We start from the raw sequence: 27,599 nt of genomic DNA, 5'->3' as shown, positions 1-27,599 counted from the left end.
ATGGTCTTCTATCTTTCCATCTTTATGCTCCACCGTCCTTACTTGGCATGATGGCTTTATCCTCATCCATGTAACTTCATGGATGCAAGACAGGTGTCACAGATCTAAACATTATGATGTACCCAAGGTAGGAAGAAAGGGGGAAGGGCAGCCCTAGCTTTATCTGTCACTTTTATCAGAAAAGTGAAAACTTACCCAGAAACCCCCCAAGAAGACTTTCTTTAGACATCACTGGTCAGCATTGGATTGCACTGCTACCGCAGCTGTAAAGGAAGCTAGGAAATCTAGTTTTAACAAACTGGAATAGAATTTATGACTAGCTGGGACCAATCCTAATTCCTCTCCCACCCCGTACTCCTCTCACCCCCCAGGGTCAATCATTCCTGTTCTGAGTCCCCATAGCACCTTGGGCCTCCCTCATCACAGTGACATGTGCTCTGTACAGCAATTGCTTGTTTTTCCAGCGCCCACCTTTTGCCAGGATTTTAAAAGAGATGTCCATGTCTATTTTGTTCATAGTTGTATCCCCAGCACATAGCACAGTGTCCAGCTTCATTCCACCAATGTTCTCTATCTTCCAGGTGCCAGGCACTGTGCAAATAAGTAGGCACTGTGCACTGTGCAAAGAAGTGACCACTTCTTGGATGGATGGGTGGGTGCGTGGGTGGTAGACGGATGGATGATGGATGAGTATCATCACTGTCCGATGGCTCCACCCAGAGCAGCCAGTCTGAGGCTCCCTTGTCCCCCTCTTCTCATTCTTCTCACCCCAACCTATCATTTCACTTTCCTAAAAGCCTTCTTGTTTCCCAGGGAGCCATTAGATGGTCCCTCTTGGTCCTGAAGCCATAGCTAGTGCTTTCCCTCCCTCCTGCCATCCAGCTGAATCTTGAATCAATATCAGTAAACTGGGTGTGAACGGAAGGAGGCTGCTCCTTATTTGCCATTATTTACCTCTAAGTGTGTGCCATTGCTTCTCTCTCTCTCTCTCTCTCTCTCTCTCTCTCTCTCTCTCTCTCTCTCTCTCTCTCTCTCTCCCTCTCTCTCTCTCTCCCCCACCCCACACCCCACCCACCCGTTTTCTTTCCAACTACTGGGGAACTGGCTCAACCAGAGTACAACCAGCTCATCTGCATCTGGCCCGAGGGGACTTGAACGAGCCAGGGGCAGGTAGGCGGTCAGGAGCAGCGGCGGCAGCGGCCACAGCGCACAGCCCGCTCCGCGCCGCGCCCCTGGGAAGCCCATGCCCGGCCCGTGTCGCCCCGGGCTTTCTCATGAGGCCTCTGCCGAGCCGCAGGAGGAACCACCGCGGCATCTCCCTGGGACTCCTGGCCCTCTGTCTGGCCGCAGCCGGCAGTTTGCAGAGTAAGCACCGGGCGGGGCGGGGTGCGGGGACGACGCGTCGCGGGGCGCGGGAGGGCCCGGGAGCTGCGGTTGCCCGGCGGCCGGCCCGCGGCCACCTCGGCGGGCCCGCGCGGCTCGCAGGCTACGCGCCGCTGCCCGGGGCTGGGCGCGGCCTGGAGCTGAGCGCCGGCCGGCCGCGGCCGGAGGGACCTCCTGGGCGACTTCGGGGTGCGCGCCCAGCCCCGCCCGGCCGGGCGTTATCAGAGCCGGAAGCCGGCCGGGAGATAGCCCGCTCCCGTCCGGGGGCCGCCTTCTCTGCAATAGTTTTCTTTTTCCTGGAATAACCAGACTTCAGCGGAGGTGTCCAAGACCTCAAGGGCGCAGGGACCTGGCCCCCTACTGCGGTGACCCCTCAGGCTTCTGGGTCCATGGCACGTTCTGTGGGTCTCCCGGATAACTCAGACGAAGCCACCCACAGTACACTGTCTTGAGGAAAAGGGGTTCTGGGGTTTGGGGTCGGGTGTTGGAGCCTAAATGCACAAGTGGTCCTCCCCTGTCAGCCCTGAGCGGAAGGCTTTGGTGGGTCGACGCTAGAATCCCCCTGCTCAACGCACAGCCCCAACGCACGGCTCAAAATCCCATTGACACAAACAACCGATTATAACGCAAGTTTTCTTCCTCCTCTAATCACTGTCATTATTAGCATTCGCATTTTACAGATTAGTCAGTCAGCTGAGGTTCGGAGAGTGACTAAGGCAGGGCCACTGAAGGTGGGAGGACCTATAGGAAAAGCCAGCACTTGTTAAGCACCTTTGCACTCACCGTCCCTCCAACTTGACAGGACTTCTATCATTTAATCATCTGAGCAACCTTAAAACATAAGCGCTACTCTTATCCCTGTTTCACAAGTGAGGAATCTGTGACACAGAGAGGTGGTTGTTACTTGCACAGAGTAGACATTGGTAGAGCTAGGATTCAAACCTGGGCAATCTAGCACTCTTGACCTTTATGCCTCTCTGGCTAGTGCCCAGCTTTGCAGGCTGCAAATATCAGAAACCTACAATGACTGGCATGGGCATGTGCCTCTGGCTGTCTGTGGGGCAAGAAGTAACTGCTGTTAGTCCATCAGGTGGGTAGGTGTGTTTGGCATGGCAGTGACCTTTTCCATTGTTTTACACCCCTCTAGCACATGTTCCCAACCCCTATTCTCAGGCAACATCTGTACAGATGTCCCTGGGCTTGCCATTTGCTGCAGTGTATAATTCATTTATTCACTCACTCATTCAGGGCACCCTCCGCCTGCAGGAAGCAAGCCACAGTGGGTACTGGGGATACCATGGTTCTCAATCTTGTTCTCATGCAAGCAAACAAGAGTGCCAGCTTGGGGTGGCGAGCTCTGAGCGGCAGGATGTGCCAATGTTCTGGAAGCCCTGAGAACGTCCCTCAAACCCTAGCCTGAGGGAACTAGGGCAAGCTCCCAAAGGGAGCCGCACCCCCTCAGACCTGACAGATGGACAGGAGCAACCAGGGGAATGGAACAGAGGGAATACAAGGTGTCCTAGACAAAGTTAAAGCACGTGCAAAACCTGGAGGACAGGTAAAAGTTTTGCAATTCTTGGACTGAATATCTGACTTGCACAGCTATAGGAAAGCAGGCACTCTTTTCCAGCTCTGGGTCCCTAGCCAGGGTCTACTCCTTAAATGACAGTGAATGGCTGTACCCCTGCCTGAATGAGGCCTGTCCTTCATTCAGCTCCCTTGCACCAGCTCCCTCCATTCTCTGCCTTTTCAGCCTCTGTCAAAAGCTGCCACCCAGAAAGTCTGATATTCATCATTTCCACTGAAGTCTATGTTAAAGCCCACCCCACAAACACAAGCACACAAACTCCCTGCATTTGAAGCCTTTTCTCTATCAGTGGGACTATTATGGACTGCATGTTTGTGTCCTCCTGAAATTAATATGTTGAAACCCTAATTCTCCATATGATGGTGGGGCTTGGAAGTGGGGCTTTTTGGAGGTAATTAAGTTTAGATTGAGGTCATGCAGTTGAGACATCTATAATGGGATTAGTGCCTCTATAAGAAGAGGAAAGCACCAGTTGCCCCCTCCACCATGTGAGGATATAGCAGAAGGTGGCCATCTGCAAGCCAGAAAGAGAGGCCTCACCAAGAACTGAATTTGTTGCACCTCGATCTCAGACTTGCAGCCTCCGGAACTGTGAGCAATAAATGTCTGTTGTTAAGCACCCCATTCTACAGTATTTTGTTAGCCCGAGCTGACTAAGACAGGGACGTAGTCCCCACCCCAAAAGCTTGCAGGCTTCCTGTAGCAGACCAAGGTGGACTGCCTTTCTAGGACCCCTGTTCATTTCCTTTCTCAGTTCTCAACATGGTAAGGTAGCCAACAGGGCTGTGAGTAGCCAGTGTTCCCTCTCATCTGGAAGCAGATGATCCAAGACTAAAGTAGGAAAGTTTAGTCAATGGCCTGGGGCATTGACTTGCTTCCTATGGTTCAATCCCAGCTTCTCAGAAGCAGCCTGCTCCCCCAACACACACATACACACACATACACACACACACACACACACACAAATACACGAATGCCCTTTGACATCCCTACTTTCCCAGGGTGGGGCCAGGGTAGAGGAGCGGTCCCCACTGAGTCACAGCCCAGTGCCCTAGAGAGCAGAGAAACAGAATGGGGGCTCAGTCTGGGTCTGGGGAGGGAGTCGACGGGCCAGGACCTGCCACAATCAGAAAGGAATTGTGGGTTCTGGACTTAATTGGGGTAAGATGGGTAGGAATGGGACGGACAGCCAGTGTAGGAGGAATCCCCTTGAAGTCCCTGGGGAGACACCCAGATCCATCACTCCAGGACAAAGCCCCACTGGTCACCTTGTGCTGCCACCCACGTGGCACATGTTTACTGAGCACCTACTATGTATCAGACTCTGCACTGGCCCTAGATGAAACAGAGAACAATGAGGTGTCGTGTCTCTCTGCATTGAACTTGCAGATTTATAGACAAAGTTTTGCATACGTATACATGTTCCTACCAAAAACGTGGTGTTTGGGTGTGCTTTTAAATAATACAATAGTGTTGTACTTGCTATTCAGCCACTTAGTTTTTATATTAATTTTTTAAAGCTCTATCCACGTTGATAAGCAGAGATCTTGCTCATTCCTTTCAACCTCTATGTCATCATGTAAATGTGCTATTTCTTACTTAGCCAGCTTCCTCCTGATGGATATTTAAGCTTTTAGCTTTTAGCCCTCACTTAGGGGAGAGCAGACCCTGAATACAGGGTGACAAGTGCAGTGCTAGTGATGTGCCCATCATATGCAGGATGTGCGGGGTCAGGGCCACCTCCAGCCTGACAGGGGCACAGGGGCACCCTGCACACACACCTCCTCCCCACAGCGGTAATGCACAAAAAAAAAAAAAAAAAAAAAAAAAAATGCCTGAGGGATAAAATTGAAGCTATTGAGGGAACAGTGGCATCAACCAGAAAGGGACCCAAATTTCTTCATTCCTGATCTCCAAAGGTGTCCTGAATATACTGCCTGCTGGTCTGTGAAGGGGCTGCAGTCAGGAGACTCTCCTTTCTCCATTATCCCCAGGACCTGCGGACACCTATACATTTCATCCACTACGAGACTTAACAAAATATATTTGAATCTGTCTGAAGTCAGGATGCATGTTACAAATCAATAGCTTTGCTATAATCTCTGTTGGTCTGGACTGAAGGTGTCCTGAAGTCTTCAGGACACCTTTGGAGATCAGGAATGTCTGTTGGCTCTGTCAGTCACCAGGTGTTATCTTACCTGGAGAGTAGAAAAGGCTTCACGGAGAAGGTGAGGCCAAGTCTTGAAAGATGAGTAAGTGTATATAGCAGGGCAGGGTGGAGAAGAGAATTCTAGGCATTCTAGCGCTTTTTGAGCAAGTGCTCAAAAACTAGGCGCACTGTTCCCCTTGGGGCCTCGCAGGTCGGGTCATGCTAAGCAAAAGAGGAAGTGGGCGCTGCCTTGGCATGCACACACTGGTATTTTAGCCGGTACCCCACTGACACGACATCTCTGTAAGTTCACTGCACTCAGGATGGTGATCTGCCTGCATCTGGGTTTTCCCTAGAAAATTGGGCTCGGGGTAGGAAAGTATATACTTAAACCCCAGAAATGGGAGTAGGAGAGAGGCACGACGGGCAAGTTCAAAGTTGGAAAAAGATTTGCTCCCATAACAGGTGTGCTGGGCAATGAAGGCACCAGTCAGCCCTGTGGGCAAAGGGGAAATGACACACTGGGCCATAAAAAGAGCACAGGACATTCTTTGTCCACGTGTGGTCCAGGAAGCACGTTGGCCTTTCCCCTGCGGAGGAGCACCCCAGGGGGGCAGTTCAGGCCTGTGCCACGTTGACTCCAGAGAAGCCCGCTGCTCTGGGGCTTCCTGGGAACTCTCAGCTGACAGAAGGGGAAGGGCCTGGGGACTGGTCACAGCCCCTGTGCTGCCTCTGAGCCCTGTAGGTGAGGTCACCTTCCTTCTCTGAGCACACAGGACAACGTGAGCGTGGGCTGGCTTAGTGCTTCTCAGCCATTGCCGCACATTAGACCCACCTGGTGGCAGCGGGGGGTGGGGCATGGGGGTCTTGTAGGACCTACAGATGCCGACCCCCTACTCCAGACAGCTGATTTGGTATTGCTGAGGGCTGGACCCAGCACCACTTGTTTCGTATTTTAGGTCCTTGGGTAATTCTAATGTGTGCCAGGCAGAGAGCTCCTGGACTAGACCATTTCTGGGTCCCCCCCCACCCCCATTAGCCTCCTCCTATGGAATCAGTGGTCAGGAAGCATGCATATTTCTCCCCCTTTCTGTTCTCGGAATACCCACCATTGTGTGCAGCAGAGTCTTGTTTGTATCTTATTTGTGGCTTGATCCTGACAAACCTATAGATACTTTCCCACCATGCTTAAGTCAGGAGACAAGGCTGCTTTGCTTCCAAGTTTGGTTTGGTTCAATAAATAGTTCATGAGCCACTCCTTTCTTCCTTCATCTTCCTGTTCCACACACATTTGTGCAGAGGTGTCTGAGGAGGACCCCAGCTTCCAGTTCCCCAGGCTGGCCACTGGCCCAGGCCTGACCATAATTCCTGCAGCCCAGCTCTACAGAGGGCAAACCCAGCAGTGCCCCACCCCCCAGTGTTGTTCAGGACCAGGCAGCTGCCTCCACCATACGTGGTTTCCTTGGCATCTGAGTGGAAACACAGCACTGACTTGACCAAAGCCCGTGGCCATTCAGGAAAGAGTTCAGCTTTCTAGCAAGGGTGGCTCTTATTTAAGGTAGAAAGATTCCAGAAGCAATTCCACAGGGAGGAATTTCAGTCTCTTGCCACACTTCCATAAAGGAATCACAGATTTACAAATGCTCATTCCAGTTCTACACCCTACTATATGGTTTGGGCTGGAAGAACCAGCTGCCAGTCTCAGATCTACTATTTCAATCCCTGGTACAGCTCCAGCTTCTGCTTACACACCCCTGAGGATGGGGAGCTCACTAACTCAGTAAGCAGCTCAATGCATCTTCAAAGAATTCTCAGTAATAATAGCTAATATTTATTGAGTGATCATTAACCGTTAGAAACTGTAATAATCTCCTTACACGCATCGTCTCACTTAAACTTCATTCTGTTGCAGGAAGTGAGCACCACACTACATAGTACACAGCAGGTCCTTGAATACCATTGTTTCATTCATCGTCACTTTGTTCACCGTCATTTCATTATAATATCAAGAAGAAGAAAAAAAAGGATTCCCAGCTGGGGCCACTGTCTGTATGGAGTTTGCACGTTCTCCCTATGTCTGTGTGGGTTTTCTCCAAAGACTCCGGTTTCCTCCCACATCCCAAAGATGTGCCCGTGAGGTGAACCTGCGTGTCTACATTGTCCCAGTGTGAGTGTGTGTGGGTGTGAGTGTGAGTGTGCCTGCGATGGAAGGGCGACCTGTCCAGGGTGGGTTCCTGCCTTGCACCCTGAGCTGCTGGGATAGGGTCTGGCCACCATGACCCTGAACTGGAAACAGCAATCTGGGAAAATAATCCTACTTGTTTTTATCAGTCGTTCTTAAATGTATGCATAGCTCACATTTATTTCAATATTTGACATTAGAAATGTTTGGGGTCTTTATTTAGCAGTCTGGTGATGTTTTTGTGACCAGAAATATGCTGTAGGAACTTAACTCTTGTTTCTATCAATTAGCCTATGGTGAAATTGGTTTCGTTATATGTTGTTTCACTTAAAGTCACAGTTTCCAAGAATCTGTCATCACCGATGTTAAGTGAGGACTTACCGAACTTATTTCATAGGTAAGGTAACTGAGACTGAAAGAAACTATTTACTCCAGATGACACAGCTGTGACTGGCAAACCTAAATTCTGAACACAAGAGTCTGTCTGACTCCCGAGTCCATGAATGCATCCGCGGTACACACTGACTCAATTCTGTTCACCAGAACCTGTCTCCTTTCAGTCTTTACCCAGTTGTCCTCATTCTGGCACTGCCTGGGTGTCACAAGTCTTTCTTCTCCAAGAAGAGAAGTTGTGCAGCAGAAGTGGCCGCGGGCCTGGCTGAAATGAAGTTAGCAGAGACATTGGAGAGGAGAGGAAGGGCCAGCCTGCAGGGATGCTGGGAGCACCCTCAGTGCCCACTTTGCCCTACGCTCTTGCAGAATCGTGACTGCTGAGGTTCTGAAAGTGTGGTCCTGGGACCAGCAGCAGCGTCACCTAGTTAGAAAGGCAAACTCCAGGGCCTCACCCTAAGCCTACTGGGTGAGAAACTGAGACTGGGTCCCGGCAATTGTTTTAACAAGCCCTGCAGGTGGTTGTGATGCAGCTACATGTTGAGAAATACCGTGTTATAGCATTGGAGAGGGTGGAGGGGGCAAATGGAATTACTTCGCTCACCCTTTTCTGGGTTCGAAAGGCCCTCTCTGCAGGGGCTCTGAGGAGAGATTGGGCTGAGTGGGTCAGGTGCCAAGTTAACTAATAATGGACTTCCGTGGAGCATGAGACGCTGAGTTGATGCTCTGCACATGTTAGCTCCCCTCGCTTCCGTTCCCAAACGCTCGCTGACTGGAATGAGACTGGATTCAATTCTCCTGGCTGGAATCAGGGATTCTTCTGGGTAAGAAATCAGGGAAGGGAGCTCCTCTACCCCCTGGAATTGTTCCTGGCCGTCAAACTCTGTCACCCCCAGGTTTTTTGGGTTGTATTTTCATTGACTCATTGACATCCAGGCCGTGATGATCCGTAATTACAAATGCGGAAACAATGGGTCTGAGAGGTAAAGGGATTTGTGCAGTCACCCCACTAGGACTCGTGCAGCCAAAACAGAACCCGGGTCTTTGGTTCCACAGAGTGTCCATGGGGTGGCCCTCCCAGGGCTTTCCCGGCCAGCATCGTGCCCTCCTCTGCCACCTTCTGCTCCCACAAGCAGGTGTGCCTACTCACCTCTGGGGAGAAGGGTGGAGCTGGCCTCTCACCAAGCCTGCTGAGTTTCCACTCTTCCATCAGAGAAGGAGCCGGGAAGAACACAAGGTGAGTGTGGTGGCCCAGGAGCCACAAGCAGGAGAGAGTGGTCAGCAGTGCCCCAGGAGGAGAAGGTCATCTGCTGAGAATGAGCAGGAATTTGGAGGTCCAAAGAGATTGGAGGGAACTTGTCTTAGTCATTGTGGAAAAAGGAAGAGTAAATTTACGTGACAAAGATGTAAAATTGGCAGTATGGAGAGCCTTCTTGAATTTGGTGACCTTGAATGTACACTGGAAACAGTGGGCTTTGTTGTTTTGGAGAGTGTCTGCTGTGGGAATTCTGCTGCAGTGCTGACGCCCAGGTCTGGGCAGAGAGGAAGCAGAGAGCTGCTGATGGCAGGCTAGGGTTTTGCCAGGCAAAAGACAGAGGCCAGTGGAGTTTAAAGAATTGGCAGGAGTGCTTAGGACATGATGGGAGTGGAACCAAGATAGGGAGGGAAGTAAGGATGATGGATTGGGGAAAGTAGAAAGAGGAGGGACCCGGGAGGCCAATGGTAGAAGCTGAACAGTAAACAGGAAGAAGGTTGTAGGCGGAGCAGGCTGCTTTACTGGAGGTCGAGGTAGAGTAGAAGAAGAATATTCTTGTAGAGGAAGGATGGAGCGTCCATGATGATGCTGGAACTGGGGGCAGAGTGCTCACGTTGTTGAGAAGAGGAGACAGGAACAACCTTAAGGGCACAGGGTGGGTTTTCTTTTTTTGCAAGAGGGTGGAAGAGTGATAGTCTAAACCCGTGCTGTCCAATAGAAATATCATGCAAGCCACACATGTAAGGCACATACGTAATTTTAAATTTTCTAGGGGCCACATTAATTTCGCCTGTTTTCTTTCACTTTTTAGTTTTCATAATAGATTTTGTTTCATCCAATATATCCAAGATATTATCATTTCAACATGTAATCAAGATAAAGATTATTAATGAGATATTGTACGTTCTGTTTAACATACTAAGTCTTCAAAATCTGATGTGTGTTTTATATTTAGAGCACTTCTCAACCAGGACTAGCCAATTTCAAGTGTTCGATAACTATGAGTGGCTAGCAGCTACCATATTGGAAAGCCCAGGTCTATCCTCAGAGTACCTTGTCTTACTGGAGGCAGCTGTGGGGCAGGGAAAAGACAGTGGAGGTCCAGTCTCAGCTCTGATTTTCTACTTGGCAAGGACTGGGGCACTTATATTAGGCCTCTGAGCCTCAGTTTCCCCACTTGCCTTATGCATCTCTTCCATTTGGCTGTTCCTGAGTCATATTGTACCCTTTATTATAAGCTGGTAATAGTTTCCTCAGTGATCAGATAAGCAAGTACCTTAAAACCAAACCCATAATTTCTTAACCCATCTCCGGCCTCACACAAGTTGAGATAATGCTTGTTAAGTACTTTGTCAATTGTGTAAATGTGAATTACTAACATTTTCAAATGTGAAAAATCTGGGGCTCAGACAATGTTTGCACGCATTTCCTTTTGGAATCATGCTGTTTTTATTTTTTAAGTAACTCACAAACTCCCTAAAATGTTCCAACTGTTCAAAATGGTATAGAGTGAAATGTAAGGCTTTCTTCCACCCCAGACACACAATCTCCTCCCCAGAGACAACTACAGCTCCAGGTTTGTAGTGTATCCTTCTAGAGGTGCATTTATACAGGTAAGTGGGCGTGTGTGTGTGTGTGTGTGTGTGCGCGCACTTTACTCAAATGAAAATATTCTGTACACACTATTCTGCCTTGTGCTTTTTCATTATTTTTGAGATCATCAAATACTAATGCACATAGATACCTCGTTTTTTTAATGTCTCTAGTAGTCCAGGATATGAATATTGATAATTCAAAGTATGAATATTGATCATTTATTTAACTGGTTGTGACATAATAAGAAATATGTATTTGGTGTCTGATCCTGGTTCTTGACACAGAGCTCCTAAAACCCTAGTGATTTCCTGAGAGACAGGTGCAATAAGAGCATCTTTTGTTATAATATTTGGTGTTTAGTCCCTTGGAATCACCAGAGTGATGAGTGTCTTTTTGTTTATTAATGAGGAGACTCTTGGAAGGTGAGGGCTGCTTGGCAGAGGAACAAACCATATGATTAGAGCGTTGGAACTTTCCGCCTCACCACTGACCTCCAGGGAAGGGACAGGAGCTGGGGATTGAGTTAATCACCAATGGCCAAGGATTTCATTCAATCATGCCTCTATAATGGACCATTACGCCCCACTAAAAAAATAATAATAATAAAACCAGACTGAAGGAGTTCGCAGAGCTTCTGGGTTGGTGAACACATCAAGATGCTGAGAGGGTGATGTACTCAGCGAGGGAGGGCAGGGAAGCTCCATGCCCCTCCCCACAGACCTTGCCCTGTGTATCTCTTCCATTTGACTCTTCCTGAGTTGTATCCTTTGTAGTAAACTGGTAATAGTAAAGGGCTTTCCTGAGTTCTTTCAACTGTTCCAGCAACTTCTCAAACCTGAGGAAGGGGTGTTGGGAACCCCTGATGTGTAGCCAGTTGGGCAAAAGTATGGGAGGCCAGGACTTGTGATTGGCGTCTGTAGTGGGGGGCAGTCTTGTGAGACTGACCCCTTAACCTGTGTGATTTGTGCTGACTCCAGGGTAGTTAGTGTCAGAAGGGTTGGGAGTATAGTAAGAAACAGTTTTCCTTTACTGGTGAACACATAGGTTGTCTTCAGTATTTACTACTGCAACTGACTGATTACAGACTTTGCTTCAGTGACAATGCTTATAGTTATATCATTGCATCTAGCACACTTAGTGCTAGTACGATAAGTTTCTAAAAGTGGAATTCTAGGTCAAGAGGTATGTGCTATTTAAATAATTCTAGAGGTTTCATCGTATTGCCCTCCACGTAGGTTACACCCATTTATAATCCCCACAGTAATGTTTGAGTACAACTGCTGCACTCTCCTGACAACATAATGTTATCAGACTTCTTCTTTAGTCTGATAGTGGCCAAGTCATTCAACTTTCCCAGCCTGGGTTTCACTGGTCGGCGATAATTGTGGATGACGCTAGTACCTAAAAGGTGTTCCCAATAGAAATAGTGGCTATTGCTATTTTGGAGTGATTTTTGTTTGATTGGGGGTACAAATACAGGAACCTGATGAGGAGAGCAGTCTCCCAGCTTCTATCTAAACCTGTACCTGTCCATGGTGTGTGGGTTTGGATGACGTCTGGTGACTTCCCAAGGCCATTAAAGAGCAAGATCATGGGGGAGCGCCCTCAGGGACGAGCTGATCTTTGGTCTCTGAGTAATCAGGCACTGAGGGGATGAATTACTACCTGAGCTAACGGGAGGGATGGGTACCCTGTAAGTTATGTGCAGTTGTCAGTCATCAACACTATTCATGACATCTAAACTCAGAAGCCATTATTTCGTGTTGTGTGTTGGCTTCCTACAAGAAGCTGTGTTTCCAGAATTCCAGGCTTGCTTGTTTCAAGAATGGCAGAAGTGAGGCATGGACATGGATAGGTTAGTTGTGCAAAACTGTGCCATTTCTCATCCTAGCTATTTGACTCAGCAGACTTAGGCCTGGGAAAGGACTCTTGCCAGCACCTCCCTCAGCCAGATCCATCGCCCTCCTCAGCACAGCATGGGTCCTCCCTTCCTGTTCTATCCAAATGGGCAGCAGTTTGACAGGTAGGGCATACATGTCTTCATTCCTTCATTCATTCATTCATACAATGAGCAAACATTTGGTCCTGTCCAAAATGTCCACACTTAGAAAATGTCCCTGGGTTCAAAGGGCCCGTAATGTTCATTTCTACTTTTGTTTTATAGGATTCATAATAAAAAAATACTATCAAGTTTTATTGCTCCAATAATTGTGTTGTGGCTATATTGCCAATAAACACCCTTCTCACCTCAGTGGCCTAGCTGGTCATGGCACCTGGGGGTAGGTAGATGGGTCTGGGTTCAACTCTTGCAGAACAGCAGGCTTTATATGAAGTATATATTTCCATGGACATTTTGGTACAGGATCAAATACCAAGGACATTTTGGCGTGGACCAAATGTCTCTGTGGACATTTTGGACAGGACCAACTGTGCCCCAAGGATTCATACGAGTATACTGTGAACTCCTACAAGTGCCAAGCCCTGTGCTGGACACAGGGGTGGCCGAGGTGAACTGGAAACGAGTTCTCACATCTGCCATGCACATGTGCACTTCCTGTTGTTCCCTGTCTTCTCCCCAGTGCAGGCCAGATAGGGCCACACCCAGCTGTTCCCAACTGTTTGGGCTCCAGCCAGAGGTTCTCCTGAAGGTACAAAGATAGGACAAGCACATGTGGTGGGCCCAGAGCAGTGCGGGTGAGGTGTATAAATCATAGCAATTCTGCTGCCAGACGGCCCTTCCAGGAGCCCAGTTCAGATCCTGCCATGCCGCTATTTGAAAACCACCCTGGGTCCTCCCTGCCTGAGGAATAACTCCTTCGGGTAACCCCCAGCCTGTCACAGATTCCTCATGCTACAGCCAACCTGCACTTCTTGCTCACTGGGTCCCCAACCTGAGGATCCGCTGTGCCTCCCTAGGTGGCTTCACTGTTCCCTCAGCTGGGATTGTGCATCCTCGTTCTCCCATGCTTTTAAAGTCTTATCCTTCCAGCCTCAGCTTACAGGAGTGTCTCTCCCCTTCCCCAGCTCCTGCAAACCTGAATTCGGTTCTCAATAAAATGGAGGTAATACTATTTACCAGGCCAGCACCCATGAGCCAGTGCCCTGCTATGGAGGAAGCGTGGCAAGTGTAGACTGGGTTCAATGACTGGTGGGAAGCATCCACTAAAGTGGGGGCACAGTGGGAGTGCTGACCCTTGGGGGATGTGTTTGAGAGCCAGGGAGTTAAGGGAAGAATGGTATTTGTCTTCTCTCAACTTACCCGGAGCTGGAGCTGGCTGCCCCGCATCACTCCTGCTGAGCCCCGTGGATGCCTTGGAAATCAGCTATTGTATACCTTGGAATTTACTCTTTGCTCTTCAACATTTCTTTAAGCCTCAGATAGGGTGACCAGCTGTCTTGGTTTGCCCATGACTTCCTAATTTTAGCACTGAAACTCCCAAATCCTGGGAAAATTCAGTCCCAGGCAAACTGGGAGTCGTTGCTCACCCTGAGGCTTGTGACACACTGAGGAGGGTGAGCGGTGGGCCCGTGGGAAGTGCTGTGCCCTGGTGGGCCTGACACTTGTGCTTCCATCCTCATCTTCACAGCCTCCTCCCAGAGGTTTTCCCTCGTCTACTGAAACTGTGTTCTGAATACTATTGACCTTTGGTGTGATTTCAGGACATGCATCCTTCTTAAATTATCGGTTTTTAAAAAGCAGCAAAACACTACCTCTGTGATTTATTTGTAAGACAAGGAATAAGTAACCATTCTGAGTACAGTTAAGTCTTCACTTAATGTCATCTATGGGTACTTGGAAAAACGAAATAACATATATAAGAAAACCAATTATACCCTAGGCTAATTGATATAAACAAAAGTTAAGTTCCTATGGTATATTTCTGGTTACAAAAACATCACCAAACTTCTAAATGAAGACCCAAAATGCTTTTGATATTAAATATTGAAATAAATGTGAACTAAACATATATGAGGTCTGACAATTAAGCTCATGAACTTGTTGCAACGATGTTGCTAACCTTTTTTAATACCAGAGGGATTATTCATTATGAATTTGTACCAACTGGACAAACAGTTAACCAAGTTTACTATTTGGAAGTGCTGAAAAGGCTGCGTGAAAAAGTTAGATGAAAACGACCTGAACTTTTCGCCAACAAGTCATGGCTCTTGCATCACGACAATGCACCAACTCACGTGGCACTGTCTGTGAGGGAGTTTGTAGCCAATAAACAAATAATTGTATTGGAACACCCTCCCTACTCACCTGATCTGGCCCCGGTGACTTTCTTTACTCAAAGATAAAGGAAATATTGAAAGGAGGACATTTTGATGACATTCAGGACATCAAGGGTAATATGACAACAGCACACAAATATGTGCCCCTGAGGTGAACTGGTGTGTCTACATTGTCCCAGTGTGAGTGAGTGTGGGTGTGATGGAAGGGTATTCTGTCCAGGGTGGGTCCCACTTTGTGCCCTGAGCTGCTGGGATGGGCTGCATTCCATAAAAAGAGTTCCAAAATTGCTTTGAAGGGTGGACTAGGTGCTGGCGTCTGTGCATAGCTTCCCAAGGGGAGTACTTCAAAGGTGACCGTGATGATATTCAACAATGAGTTCACAAACTTAATTGTCTGACCTCGTATTTAAGACAGATTGGTAAAAACAAGTTAGAATTCTTTTCCAACCTGCTATTCCAGTTCAGGGACACGGTGGTTGCAGCCTGTCCCAGCAGCTCAGGGTGCAAAGTGGGACCCACCCTGGACAGAATGCCCTTCCATCACACCCACACTCACTCACACTGGGACAATGTAGACACGCCAGTTCACCTCAGGGGCACATATTTGTGATGTGGGAGGAAACCAGAGTCCCCGGAGAAAGTCCACGCAGACATGGGGGGAATGTGGAAACTCCACACAGACGGTGGCTCTGGCCAAGAATCGATTTTTTTTTTCTCATCAACATTATAATTAGATGACTTGGAATGAAATTCCATTAACTGAAGACCTGCTGTATTATATTCCAGCCCATTGCTGGGAAGCTGGCTTCACCTGCCTGGTCCTTTCTCTCTAAATAGTTCCCAGAGGTTCTCTCCAGCTCCAGGAAACCAGGCTTTCAGGAAGCTTCTTAGTTCAGGTTCCAGTGACTTCTACCTTGCTAAAATCAGTTCTGTGAATCAGCGCCGCACAGTTCAGTTCTGTGACTTCTTCCTTAAAGGAGACATTCGCATCTATCTGGGAAATGGGTAGAATTTAGGTCTCTGCTTTTCACATAGAATTCAAGTGAAGATGAAAAGCAAGGTAAACTTTTAAACTTTTCTTTGAACTTTGCCGACAAGATTGCTTCAACTAATCAGGAGAACTTAAAAAGATTTTTTTTAAAAAACAATTTTTTTATAATTATTAATTCAACAAATAACTGAAAAATTCAAAATTATACAAATGTGTAACTTAGAAAATAAAATTCTGCTGCTATCCAATCTCTAGTTAACAGTTTAACATATGTTACTCCAACATTTTTCTATACATAGTATGTACATATTAACATATATTTACACAAATATAAATAAGATGATATGCTGTTTTATAAATTTATTTTTAACTTAGTAACATATCATGGACATCTTTCCTTGTTCTCACAAAGCTCATTCTTGTTAATAGCTGCCTGACATCCATTTTCAGAGTAAAATCTGATTTATTAACCAACCTCCTTGAGTAGAACATTTAAGCTAGGTCTGATACCAGTGTAGACACTAAGTTTCTCCAGACTTGTTCTGGAATGATTTTAGCATGAGGTGCAGAGGTAGCTATTCATTAATTCAACTTTTTAAACAGTTGACAAGCAGTTTGCTTTTAAATTCTTGGAACTGTTAATTTTCCATCTTTGCTATGGACCATTTATTTCTAATTATATGTGGTAGATTGACAGGAGGAAGAACTCTTTGCTCTTAAAACCTAGCTAAGTGCCTGGTTAGTTTGTCTGATTAGGAGATTTTTCTGGTCAAGAGAAAATGCAGAAACCAGAATAAACTAGTTGGTCAGTTTCTAGCTGTATCAGTGTTAGCTTAAAAATAGCAGGCCAAAGTGAGAGGCAACAAGCATTAATTTGAGACTTAAAAAATATACGTAGCTATTCAGGAAGCACTGATTCAGGCAGAGGCCCAAATTTTGTTTCAGTTAGGAGACCAGGGCAAAGGGTGTTTATGAGAAAGGGAAGGGGAACAGTTACGTCAATAGAAGGAAGGCATTTCTATAGGTGCAGATAAGCCAACATAATGATATTAATTCTAAAGAATGTTTTTAGTTTTCAGTCAGATAGTCATCAGTCCCGTAGTCATAATATCTGCTTTTTGCAAACAGTGCTTTGGAGCACAACGTTGCTTTAGGTCCAGTCCAAAGGTTATTTGGCCCTGTTTTAATATTGCAAAGGTTTGAGGCATAAGATCTTTCAAGGCAGTTCCTCTAGCCTGGAAGTTCGAGCTCCATTTTAAACTGGCTCCATTTATATTATTTTTCGCAACAGCACCTCAGAAACTTGGACTTGTTATTTTTGTTGTTCAGTTTTGCTGTTTCTTGGGGCAAAGTAATTGAAATGCTCAAATGAAGGTCCCTACGGCTATTAAAAGAGCTGGCAGTCTCCCTTGATCAACATGGTCAACATGGGATGTATATGAAACACACATCAGTGATGACGCAGATTTGTCACTAGTTCTAAATATGGTTCTCCAGATCTTACAGTAATCGCTATTCCAACTGCTCAGATTTGAGGTCAGAGAAATCAGAAAACATAGATTGATAAATGATAGTTAGTCATTCTACTTGGTAGTAGAATGAGAAAAACACAGATTTTACATCCGATAGATCTGTGTTCAAATTCCACCTTTGCATTGTGTATGGAAGACTATTCTGTCATAAGAAAAGATGAAATAGTGCCATTTGCGACAACATGGATGGATCCTGAGATTATTATGCTAAGCAAAATAAGTCAGACAGAAAAAGTCGAGAACCATATGACCTCACTGATATGTGAGATATAAAACTGAAAGCAACAAAGGAACAAAACAAACAAATACAGAAACAAAAACTCATAGACACAGACAATAGTTTAGTAGTTATCAGAGGGTCAGGGGGGAGGGAGGGTGATAGGTGAGGGTAAAAGGGATCAAATATATGGTGATGGAAGGAGAACTGACTCTGGGAAGTGAACACACAATGTGATACATAGATGATGTATTACAGAATTGTACACTTGAATTGTACACTTCAATTGTACACTTGAAACTCTGTAACTTTACTAACAATTGTCACCCCAATAAACTTTAATTAAAGAAAAAACAAAACAAAAACCAAATCCCACCTTTGCCATTCCCTAGCTATGTAGGAGTGTTGCTAACTCTTATGTAAAAAACAAGAGATAAGGATTGTAAAGTACATAATATCTATATAACTATTACAGAAAGCCTTGACTAAGTTACAGTTCTTTCTTATCTATTTGTTAGTTCTCAGAGTTGCCTAATTTTTCAAACCACCCAAGCAGAAACGGTTCTATCAGGAATGGCTCATCCTTCTTGCTTTTATAAATATTTGGCATTTACTTATTCATTCACTCAACAGACATGTATTGACCAACCATTATGTCAGGCATTAGGTACAAGAGACACAGAGATGAAGAAAACACATAATTCCTACCCTCCATGGGCTGACCTGCAATTTGACCTGTTTTCTTCCTGAGGAAAAGAGAGAGAGAAAGCGAATGTGGCAAAGTAAATAATTGTGGTGAATCTAGAAGTTATATAGATATTAATTGTACTTTCAACCTTTCTGGGAGTTTAACATTTTTTAAAATACAGAGTTGGGGAGAAACTACATTTCTATTACTTGCCAACTATAATTGTTGAAAGCCATTAGTCCCAATGTGTCAGCACGGAATTTATCAGATTCTTTATCTCCAGTTACCTAGCCAGATCTTAGGAGAGCAGCACAAATGGGATATGCTGGCGATGGGAGAGGACGACAAGAAAGGTCTGGAAAAGTAACAGGCATGGTTACCTGCTGCCACACAGCAGGGGCCCCCGGGCACCTGGACACCCAAAGAGTGAGAGGGCTAAACAGGAGCTGGAAGTGGAAACCAAGGGATGGGCGCCAAGCTTGAGTCTTGCCCAGTTCCCTCTCTGGTCTCCAGCCAGCCCTTACCCATCCTCTCAGTGTGAGGGCATTTGTCACATTCTGTGCGGTCAACTGCCAGTCACTGACCATTGATTCGAGCATAGAGGTTTAACATATAAACTTTGGAGTCCGCAGCCCTGGGGAGTCTCAGCTTTGCGGAGTGGACAAGCCAGTTAATCCTGGGGAGCCAGTTATATGTAAATTCTCAATAGAGTCACAATAGGCCGTGTGAGGCGAAGAGACAATGTATGTAAAGCAGTTAGCACAGGGCCTGTGCCGGCTACCTACTTAATACGCGTATAACAACATACATTTCGCCTTAGCCAATGGCACCATTCATCTACCCATGTCACTCAGAGATCTCAGCGTGATGCTCTTTGCCTCACCCACTCCCACGTCTACTGCGTCAGCATGTCCTGTCCTCCCTACTTCCAAATACATTTCCTGAATCAGACCGCTTTTCACCCTCCAAGGTTACATCTCAATCTCTTATCCAGAGTCCCCTTTGGCAGCCATCCGAGTCCTCTTCCTGCTTCCACTCTGCTCCCCTCACCCCTAGAACGTTCTCCACAGCAGACATTCTCAAACTTCATGGAGAATGTCACCCTCCTACTTCATTTTCCTATGGATTCCGCCCCCCCCCCCCCCCCGCCACCCTCACGTCGCAACCTGGCTCCTGCCCAACTCTCCAACCTTGTCTCCTAAACTCTGCCCAGGGCTCAGTGAATTCTCACATACTGGCCTTCTTTCTGTTCCTCAAACACCCCAGCCCTCAGTCTCTCTTTGCAGTCTCGATAGTTGTTCCCGTGGCCTGAAACGCGCCTCCCAAATGTCTCCACCTGGCTGCCTCTTTTTCCTCCCTGTCCTTTAGGTCTCAGTTCAAATGTCATTTCCTCAGTGAGGTCCTCCCTGCCTATGCTCTCCGATGGTGTGTACCACCTCCACCCCTACTGGTGGAATGGGCGCTGTTTTCTTATCCTTAAAGCTCACTATTATCTAAGATGATTGGTTGGCTCATTTAGCCCTTGTTTGTCTCCCTTATAGAATGGAAGCTCCAGGGCACAGTAAACAGTAACCTTTTGTTTTGTTCACTGTCTTAGTCAGCTCGGGCTGCCATAACAAAACAGAGACTGGGGGGCGTAAGCAACAGAAATGTATTTTGTCACAGTTCTGGAAGCTGGCAAGTCCAAGATCAAGCTGCTGGCAGAGCTCGGTTTCTGATGCGAACTCTCTTCCTGGCTGCCAGGCAGCCGCTTTCTTGCTGCATTTTCTCATGGCCTTTCGTCCATGTGTCCCCATGGAGAGAGAGCACAGACTCTCTGGTGTCTCCTCTTACAAAGACCTGAAGGCTATTGGATCAGGGCCATACCCTTATGACCTCTTTTAACCAGACTTCCTTCGAGGCCCCAACTCCAAATACAACCACGCTGAGGGTTAGTGTCTCAACATAGGAATTTGGGGGGGATCTAAACGTTTAGTCCATAACATTCACCACTGTAGCATCAGCACTAGAACCGAGAAGGGAACCTGGCACGTCATGGGCACTCCATCCGAGAATTATAGAAGTTCACGTCACTCTGAGTCCATATGAGTGGCCCCACATGTAGCACTCCATCCTGCAGGTCAGGGCGTGTCACTGTACATTCCCCAGGCTGCCATCAATGCCACGGTGGAAGAAGACATCCTGCTGTCCGTGGAATATTCCTGCCATGGCATCCCCACCATCGAATGGAAATACACATCCAACTGGGGAGTGCAGAAGATCGTAGAGTGGAAACCAGGGACTCAGGCCAATGTCTCCCAAAGCCACAAGGACAGAGTCTGCACCTTTGACAACGGCTCCATCCAGCTCTTCAGTGTGGGCGTGAGGGATTCCGGCTACTATGTCATCACGGTGACAGAGCAACTGGGGAGCAGCCAGTTTGGCACCATCATGCTGCATGTGTCAGGTAAGAGCCCCAGGGGCCCGGCGCCCCTGTGACTGCAAGTGTGTGTGTGTGGGGGGGTCAACTTCATGACATTAAGAGATTTATCTTCCCCTTGCCCTCACCCCCACCACAGAGATCCTCTATGAAGACCTCCACTTCGTCGCTGTCTTCCTTGCTTTTCTTGCTGCTGTGGCCGCAGTGTTAATCAGCCTCATGTGGGTTTGTAATAAGTGTGCATATAAATTCCAGAGGAAGAGAAGGCACAAGCTCAAAGGTAATTTTCGGGGGCTTGTGATAATCAACGTATGCTTTTACGGCCAGTGGTGGCACATGTTAATCTTGTTCTCGCCAAATAACCACCTTGTGAGTCATTTGCAACTCATTGACTTGTCTTTTGCTTTTCAGAGAGCACAACCGAGGAGATTGAGCTGCAAGATATTGAGTGTTAGCCAAGGCTGAGCCCAATTACATTCCTACCTCAAGAGGAAAATGTTATTTTCCAGTGAAAGGAGTAAACACATCAATCGACCCTAAGAGCCTCCTGTTGTCCTGCCACAGCCACCCGCTCCCGATGGGACCACCAGGCGTTCACCAAGGTGACTGCATGCAGTTGAAAGCTGTGGATTGGACAAAGTCAGTTCTTGTACTTGCATGAAGTTCAAGGAGAAGAGTGCTTGAGGCTTTGAGCCAGAGCTTTGCTTGGCTGCCGTGTCAGAGCCATGCTAACCCATAACCGGTGGCATAGGGTTTGGGCCCGGGGGCATGGCCATTGGGGGAGTCCCATATCAGAGGGCAGCGTATCTCCAGATCAAGTGTGCAGCTCTCCGTGCGTCTGTCTGCACTGCTGGTGCCCTCCAACCACCTGCTGTGAGAAAACATGAGGCTTTGAGACAAGCCTGCCTAAGAAACAGAGGTAGGAAGAGACAGAGTGAGGTTTGCTGTGCTATAGCGAGTTGCTCGGAGCGGGGGCAAGGGCCCCTCATGGCCTGGAACTTTCGGGAGAAGAGCTTCATTTGTTGACGGACTGGCACTGGGAACAACGAATAAGGAGAAAAGTACCTTTCTCTTTCTCTCTTAAGTCCAGCATGAATTGGATTTTCCCTCCTGTGGCCCCAGTGTGAGGAAAACCACAGTTCGCTGTGGACGGCATCTGGCCTTCAGATGGCCTCCTGACCAGCTGTGCAAAAGTGGGGCCTGCATGATGGGTGGTACACCTGGAAAGTCGGGCAGCGCAGGCTTCAAAATCTAGCCTCCTCGGTCACTAGCACTTCAAGTCTCAAGTCAGGCCCTCTCTCTCTCCCAAGTGGGCAAAGGAACACTTGGCATTCACCTACCTCACAGTCAGGATGTCAAGTGAAGCCCGCAGAAGACATAGAGCTTTCCAAGCAATTTAGGACAAGCATGACGATTCTTCAAGGATCTGAAAAGCAATCAGTGCAATACTGAGTACTGGAAATTGATCAAATGCCCTGGGGTATTGGGTGCCAGGTGAAATTAGGGACTGAATCACAGCTGGCCTTGGCCCTTCCTCTCTGATATTGGTTACTAGGTTTACCTGCGAGTTTCTCCATCCCAACGTCCATTTGGCAATCTCTAAAGCAGGCCTAAATTTATTTTCCATTTCTCTTTTCTCTCACTAGTATTCTTAGCTGCAGACCGAAGCTACCACCCCAACTATTGGTGGAGGCTGCAGTTTTCAGTTATGTCCCCAGCCCTCAGCTGCAAATTCACTAATGCAAAGGAGAAGGAGAGCTAGAACATTCCCTTCTCTCTGCCCTCCTTTCCAGTCCCCAATGCCCACATCTTTTCTTCTTCCCATGTGGCAGATAAAGAGTTGCCTGGCAAAGTTAGTGGGAGGCCTTTCCCCGAGTAATGAACCCAGGGTTGCAGGAAGAGATCTCTTGGAGTATTCAGACAGGAGCTATCAGTGATGGAGAGACGGGCTTTGAAGGCACCACCTGACTCAAAAGGCAAGAGGGCAGACAGTCTACACAACTGATTCGTAGCTCTAGCAGCTGACACGTTCTCACTTCAAGCCACCTCCTGTCCACACGCGTGTAAACACGCACACCTGTGCCCGTTCCCCAGTCAGAGGAACCAGGCCTGTGCCAGGACGGGTTCTTTCCACGGGTCTCCGGTGCCCTGAAGAAGCAGGGTGAGGGGAACTGGAGAGAAAAGGGCAGTCAAGGATAATCTGCTGCTTTCTTTCTCTTTCACACACAAAGCCCATCAGCAGGAAACCAATTTGGATTTGGTAACTGCTGGAATCTGTGTCCTATTTTATTCTACCTGCTTTTCAGAACTCTACGTCTCAGTTGGTCAGAAATCAGGGGTAGAAATTCTCACAATAAAAGGAGAAATGGAAACGAATACCCAGTGAGTGGCCTCCACGGGCAAAACCCAGGTGTAAATTGGCCCCCTGCCCCTCAAAATTTCATGAAAGGTTATACCCTCAGCTTTACATTTCTTCCTTTTGCACTTTTAAAGCTCTCTCCATCCTGAACATTCCTGTGGAAAGCTTTTGATCCCAGAAGCCTGAGGTTTTTGTCTGTTTTTCACAGAAGAAAATATGAAGTCATAAAGGTTAGCCACCCTAAATGTTAAGCCGTAAGTTATTATGCTTCAAACTGGGGAAAAAAAAAATGTTTTAAAGAATGAAATAAAACCTGAAACGAAAGCCCGGGTCCTTCCTGTGTGAGCCCACTGCTGCTGAGAAATCCATCGCCCTGGGGAAGCTTCCATCAGCTGTGGGCGTAAACAAAACCTTCTGCCACAGTCCTGGGTCTGGCACATCTTTTTAAATGACAATAGAACGAATCATGTTTGCTCTGTTATCCGGTGGTGATAATATTCCTCTGCTCTTTGTCTTCTTGGAGGAATGAATTCAGTTGAGAGACAGCGTTTTGTGCAGGTAAAAGATTAGAAGTTTATTAGCAAAGGCAGAGACACTCCAAGATGTGGAGCAGACCAGTCCCAAGGCGGGAAGGCCTCTCCTTAGATTGCATGAAGGCTTTTATTTCTATGGGTAGAATTGCCTCCCCCGCTCTCCCTTCTCTTTATCTCTTTCTTTCCTGCTGAGGTGCCCAGTTCTCCCTTTTGGTTCTCAAGGCCGTTTCTGTCAGTTTTCTTTTTATGATTTGTTTGAGCAGCTTACTAAATTGGTCCTGATAAGCAGGCTGTATACTCTCATAAGCGGAATGTCCTTCCTCCTTTCTTTGGCTTTTAACAACACATCTCTTTGATTCAGGGGCATGTGTGAGCCTGGAATCCTGCTGGGCTCCTAAGGCATTGGTGTCCTAAGTGAGGGCAGCTACAAGGGGTCTTGACCCAAGTCGGAGCTGCAGCAAGGAGCTTTCTAACGGGGCATAGGGCTCTCCGGCTTGTTTCTATCTGGTATATACCTACCCTATCATTCGAGTATCCATACATATTCTTTAGCAATTCAGAAAAGCAACACTTTATTATTGCCATCATTCTTCCCTCTATTGAGCTAAAGGACGAATGTGAGGTTTTTGCTTCCAGAATATGAATAGTGACTTAACAGAGTCCTATCTGCTCCGGAAAGGGCTGAAACAAGGATGTGACAATTGTACGACCTTGTTGAACAATGCAAAAGACACTCAACAGCACATACATGCTTTGTCAACAGAATATCCTCTTAGAGGATACTGTGATCTAAGAAACCAAAAAGATATTGTTAAAGAACAAAATTCAACTGAGTAAATCTGAAGCTCTACTTGGCTTTATGAAATGATTCATGAATTGGGCAGCATCCCATCTAGCAATTAGATGGGTGCTCAGAGGGGTTGTACAAAAGTGTAAATTTTTTATAGGCAGAAAGAGGGTGGGACAAGGAAGTTAAGGGTGGACCGGCAAGGTCACCTTTCCAAGGGAAAGGCAGGGGGTTTTATCAAGATTACCTCATTAGTGCTGACAGGAAATTCGAGACTGGTTAGAAATTCCACTCCCAGCAGAGGCTGAAACTGCAATTAGGTGTTTAGTCTTGGTGGGTTTAGCAAAAGTGCCTCCATTTGGGGTCTGTTTCTTTTTAATAGTATACAGTTGTTCCTTGAACAATACAGGTTTAAAATCCGCATGTAAGTGGCCCCCTGCAGTTTAAACCTGTGTTGTTCAAGAGTCCACTGTATTTTCTTCCCACAACTGGGAATCCATGTTTGTGGGGGGTGGACTATAGTTATACTCAAGATTTTCAACTGTGAGGCAGGTTGATAGCCCTAAAGCCTCGCGCTTTTCAAGGGTCAACTGTATATCCTTCTTTCTCATTTCATGGTGTTCTGGGTATGCAAGGGGAGCTGCAACAGAAAACCCTGTCTTCCAAAGCCCTCATGAGATGGTTACTACCGGACGGTGCTTCACGCTTACTCTGATTTGGCCTCATACCACACAAAGGTGAGGAGCAAAGGCAGTGAGAGATAAGAAATGTTATCAGGATATCTTGCTCAGTGCAGAGACAAGTCCTGAGGGAGGATGCAATTCAGAAGGGCTGCGTAACATTGGTGGAGAAGAGGGGACTATAACGCCAGGAGATGTAACTGAGAGCAAGGAACCAAATATGCACGTGATGGGGTGAACCCCCAGGGCTATGACTCAAATGCAGTCTCCTTGACAGCACCCGAGAGGTGGGGACTGGGGGGAAGTGAAGCCCTCTTTCTGTCATCAGCTTTCATATAGCCAGCAGAGTTTTCTTCTGCCCAGGTTCCAGGAAAACATCAAACACATATCTAGTTTATTGAAAACAGAGGAAACCCCCGTGGTTCTCGTTAGCATGTCTACCCACAACTCAACTTCCACTAAAGAATGCTGAGTTGCCAGAGGGTGCCCCTCTCTGCACACCCAAACCCATCCCAGCTGTCTGCTTTTCCTTGAGAACCTGGTTGCTGAGTTCACTATTTCCACTGCCTTTTAAACCGTAGGTGGGTGTTTTTGGTTTGGTTTAATTACAAAGGTTATAAATCTTTCTTTAAAATTAAAATGATACTAAAGTCTATATATAAAGTAAAAAGTAAAAGTTCTCCCTCCTTCAATCTTCCCCAGAGGGAACAGTAGTTAAATTTGGCGTGTACCCTTCTGGACTTGCTTATGCATCTATGAACATACCTGTCTATATATATACATGCATCACAATGTACATATTTATTTTTTATTTCATTTATTTATTTATTTTTAAAGAGGGCACAGCTCAAAGGGCCCACGCAGGGATGGAACTGGCAACCTTGGTGTTATTAGCACCACGCTCTAACCAACTGAGCTAACCGGCCACCCTACAATGTACATATTTAATCTACTTTCTTTTTAGGCACATGAGATTCTACTATACATATTAGCCTACAACTTCCTTGTTTTCCCTAATGTTTCTCGGGCACTATTTTGTGTTTCTTTTTTTTTTTTTTTTTAACTAAAATAGTTGACAATTTTATTTTCACATTTCACAATACAGATGAAAATTGCCTTGGGTGGAATCCCATCACACCCTCCCAAACTCTTCTCTCTTTGATAAGAAAGGGGAGCAAGTGTTCCTTGTGATGCTGTTAGAAAACACCCAGAATCACAGCCTCATGATCTCCTGGTGAAGTAGAACAAGTAATATAAAACCGGTATTAATAGAAAGAGGCTCCCTTCTCTCCTTAGCTGTCTGGCGGAGTCATTCCTGGCCAAGTGGGTACCATCATGGCATGAGCTGGAGGTTCCATCATCAGAGGCCTCGGCATCGCTGGCATGGGGCCTCTCATAGGTGGTCTCATTGCAGGAGCACGTCCCACAGGCATCATGCCAGCGTGAGGAGGACCCAGGAGAATAGGAGGAGGTGGGGCCATTGCCCCTGCAGGAGGAGCAGAGAATGGAGTAGGAGTTATCTTCCCTTGTGGAAATGCCATTTTGTCCATCAGGCTCTGTGCCTGCCCTTCCATCTATTCCTGACAGCAGTCTTTCACATTCTCTTTGTGTTTCCTACTACTGCAGTGTGTCTTTCTCACAGATGGCGTCCTGGGAGAGGTATGTATCGCGATAGTCAATAAAGCTTGGACATGTTGCTCTGCAGGCCGTTGGCAACTCTTGTCTCTACCTATTCTTCAACGTTCTTCTTATTGCCTGCAAAATGCAATCCATAGCATGGATACTTTATAACAGTTTGTTCACTGAAAAATTACTTTTTATTTCAAGTGATATAGCAGAAATAAATATCTTGGGCAATCTTTCTATTTACATCAGACTTGTTGCTTCAACCAAGATGGCTTCCTCTTATTAACTAATGTGTTTCATTTCTATCTCCTATGAATCTTTTCCTCTTTAAGGGAATTCAGAGTCAATGTTTTATAATATTGGTAAATATTGGTATATGTAAAGTTTATCAGAGACTGAATGTTTGGGGGAGGGAGAAAGAACATTGCTAATGTAAAATAAGTCTGAAGTTTTAGCTTTAGATTTGACCTAATAAAGTGCATACACAGGTAGGTTAAATTCATGTAATGCAACAGACCAGTGGTTGTTCAGGCCGTTCTGTCCCAATGCTAGAAACATCATTCCCTCAGGTACCTCATGGTTTGAAAGGATGTTTCCTTACTAAATAAACTTATTAAATAATTCAGTTTCCTGTTTTTATTCATCAACGATGCACAAGTGCCAATTAGAATTCCTGGTCAATCTGAAATGATCAGGGGTATCACTTTGATTTGATGGTGTTCTGGCAAAGAAATCTGACGGTGAAGTTTTAGATGGTAAACCTGATTTCCATTCTGCTTTTTCAAATATCAAACACAGATCACAGATCTCTAGTACTGCGTCTTTGGATCCCAAGGGGCTCGGATTAAAAATACTTGTAAACAAAGAGAGAAGCCATGAATAGATTTGGGTGAAAGAAGATTCTGCCACTGGCCTCATCTCCTTGGTATACTCACTCAATTATCAGGAAGTTTTCCAGATTGTACATTACTTCTATATCTCAAACTTC

General features: G+C 46.5%; 1 protein-coding gene and 1 pseudogene across 1 annotated transcript; one reads left to right on the top strand and one right to left on the bottom strand.

The window, feature by feature from the left end:
• The first annotated feature begins 1,101 nt into the window (after nucleotides 1-1,101).
• VSTM5 (V-set and transmembrane domain containing 5) lies at nucleotides 1,102-26,004 on the top strand. Its single transcript, XM_033121929.1, has 4 exons — nucleotides 1,102-1,365; nucleotides 20,327-20,653; nucleotides 20,766-20,906; nucleotides 21,038-26,004. The coding sequence occupies exons 1-4, from the start codon at nucleotides 1,275-1,277 to the stop codon at nucleotides 21,079-21,081; spliced, it is 603 nt and encodes a 200-aa protein (XP_032977820.1). The 5' UTR covers nucleotides 1,102-1,274; the 3' UTR covers nucleotides 21,082-26,004.
• Nucleotides 26,005-26,031: 27 nt separating this feature from the next.
• LOC117029764 (U1 small nuclear ribonucleoprotein C-like) lies at nucleotides 26,032-27,189 on the bottom strand (annotated as a pseudogene).
• Nucleotides 27,190-27,599: the final 410 nt, after the last annotated feature.

This window comes from Rhinolophus ferrumequinum, chromosome 11, assembly GCF_004115265.2.
Source record: "Rhinolophus ferrumequinum isolate MPI-CBG mRhiFer1 chromosome 11, mRhiFer1_v1.p, whole genome shotgun sequence".
Taxonomy (NCBI): Eukaryota; Metazoa; Chordata; class Mammalia; order Chiroptera; family Rhinolophidae; genus Rhinolophus; species Rhinolophus ferrumequinum.
The sequence above is the reverse complement of the archived record's forward strand: the minus strand, read 5'-3'. Positions and strand labels throughout refer to the sequence as shown.

What these genes read in the sequence shown, in the direction of transcription:
- VSTM5 (XM_033121929.1), top strand. Translation starts at nt 1,275, where the DNA reads ATGAGGCCTCTGCCGAGCCGCAGGAGGAACCACCGCGGCATCTCCCTG. An exon ending in CATCATGCTGCATGTGTCAG is followed by an intron (nt 20,654 to 20,765) that starts GTAAGAGCCCCA and finishes CCCCCACCACAG; the next exon opens with AGATCCTCTATGAAGACCTC. An exon ending in GAGAAGGCACAAGCTCAAAG is followed by an intron (nt 20,907 to 21,037) that starts GTAATTTTCGGG and finishes TTTGCTTTTCAG; the next exon opens with AGAGCACAACCGAGGAGATT.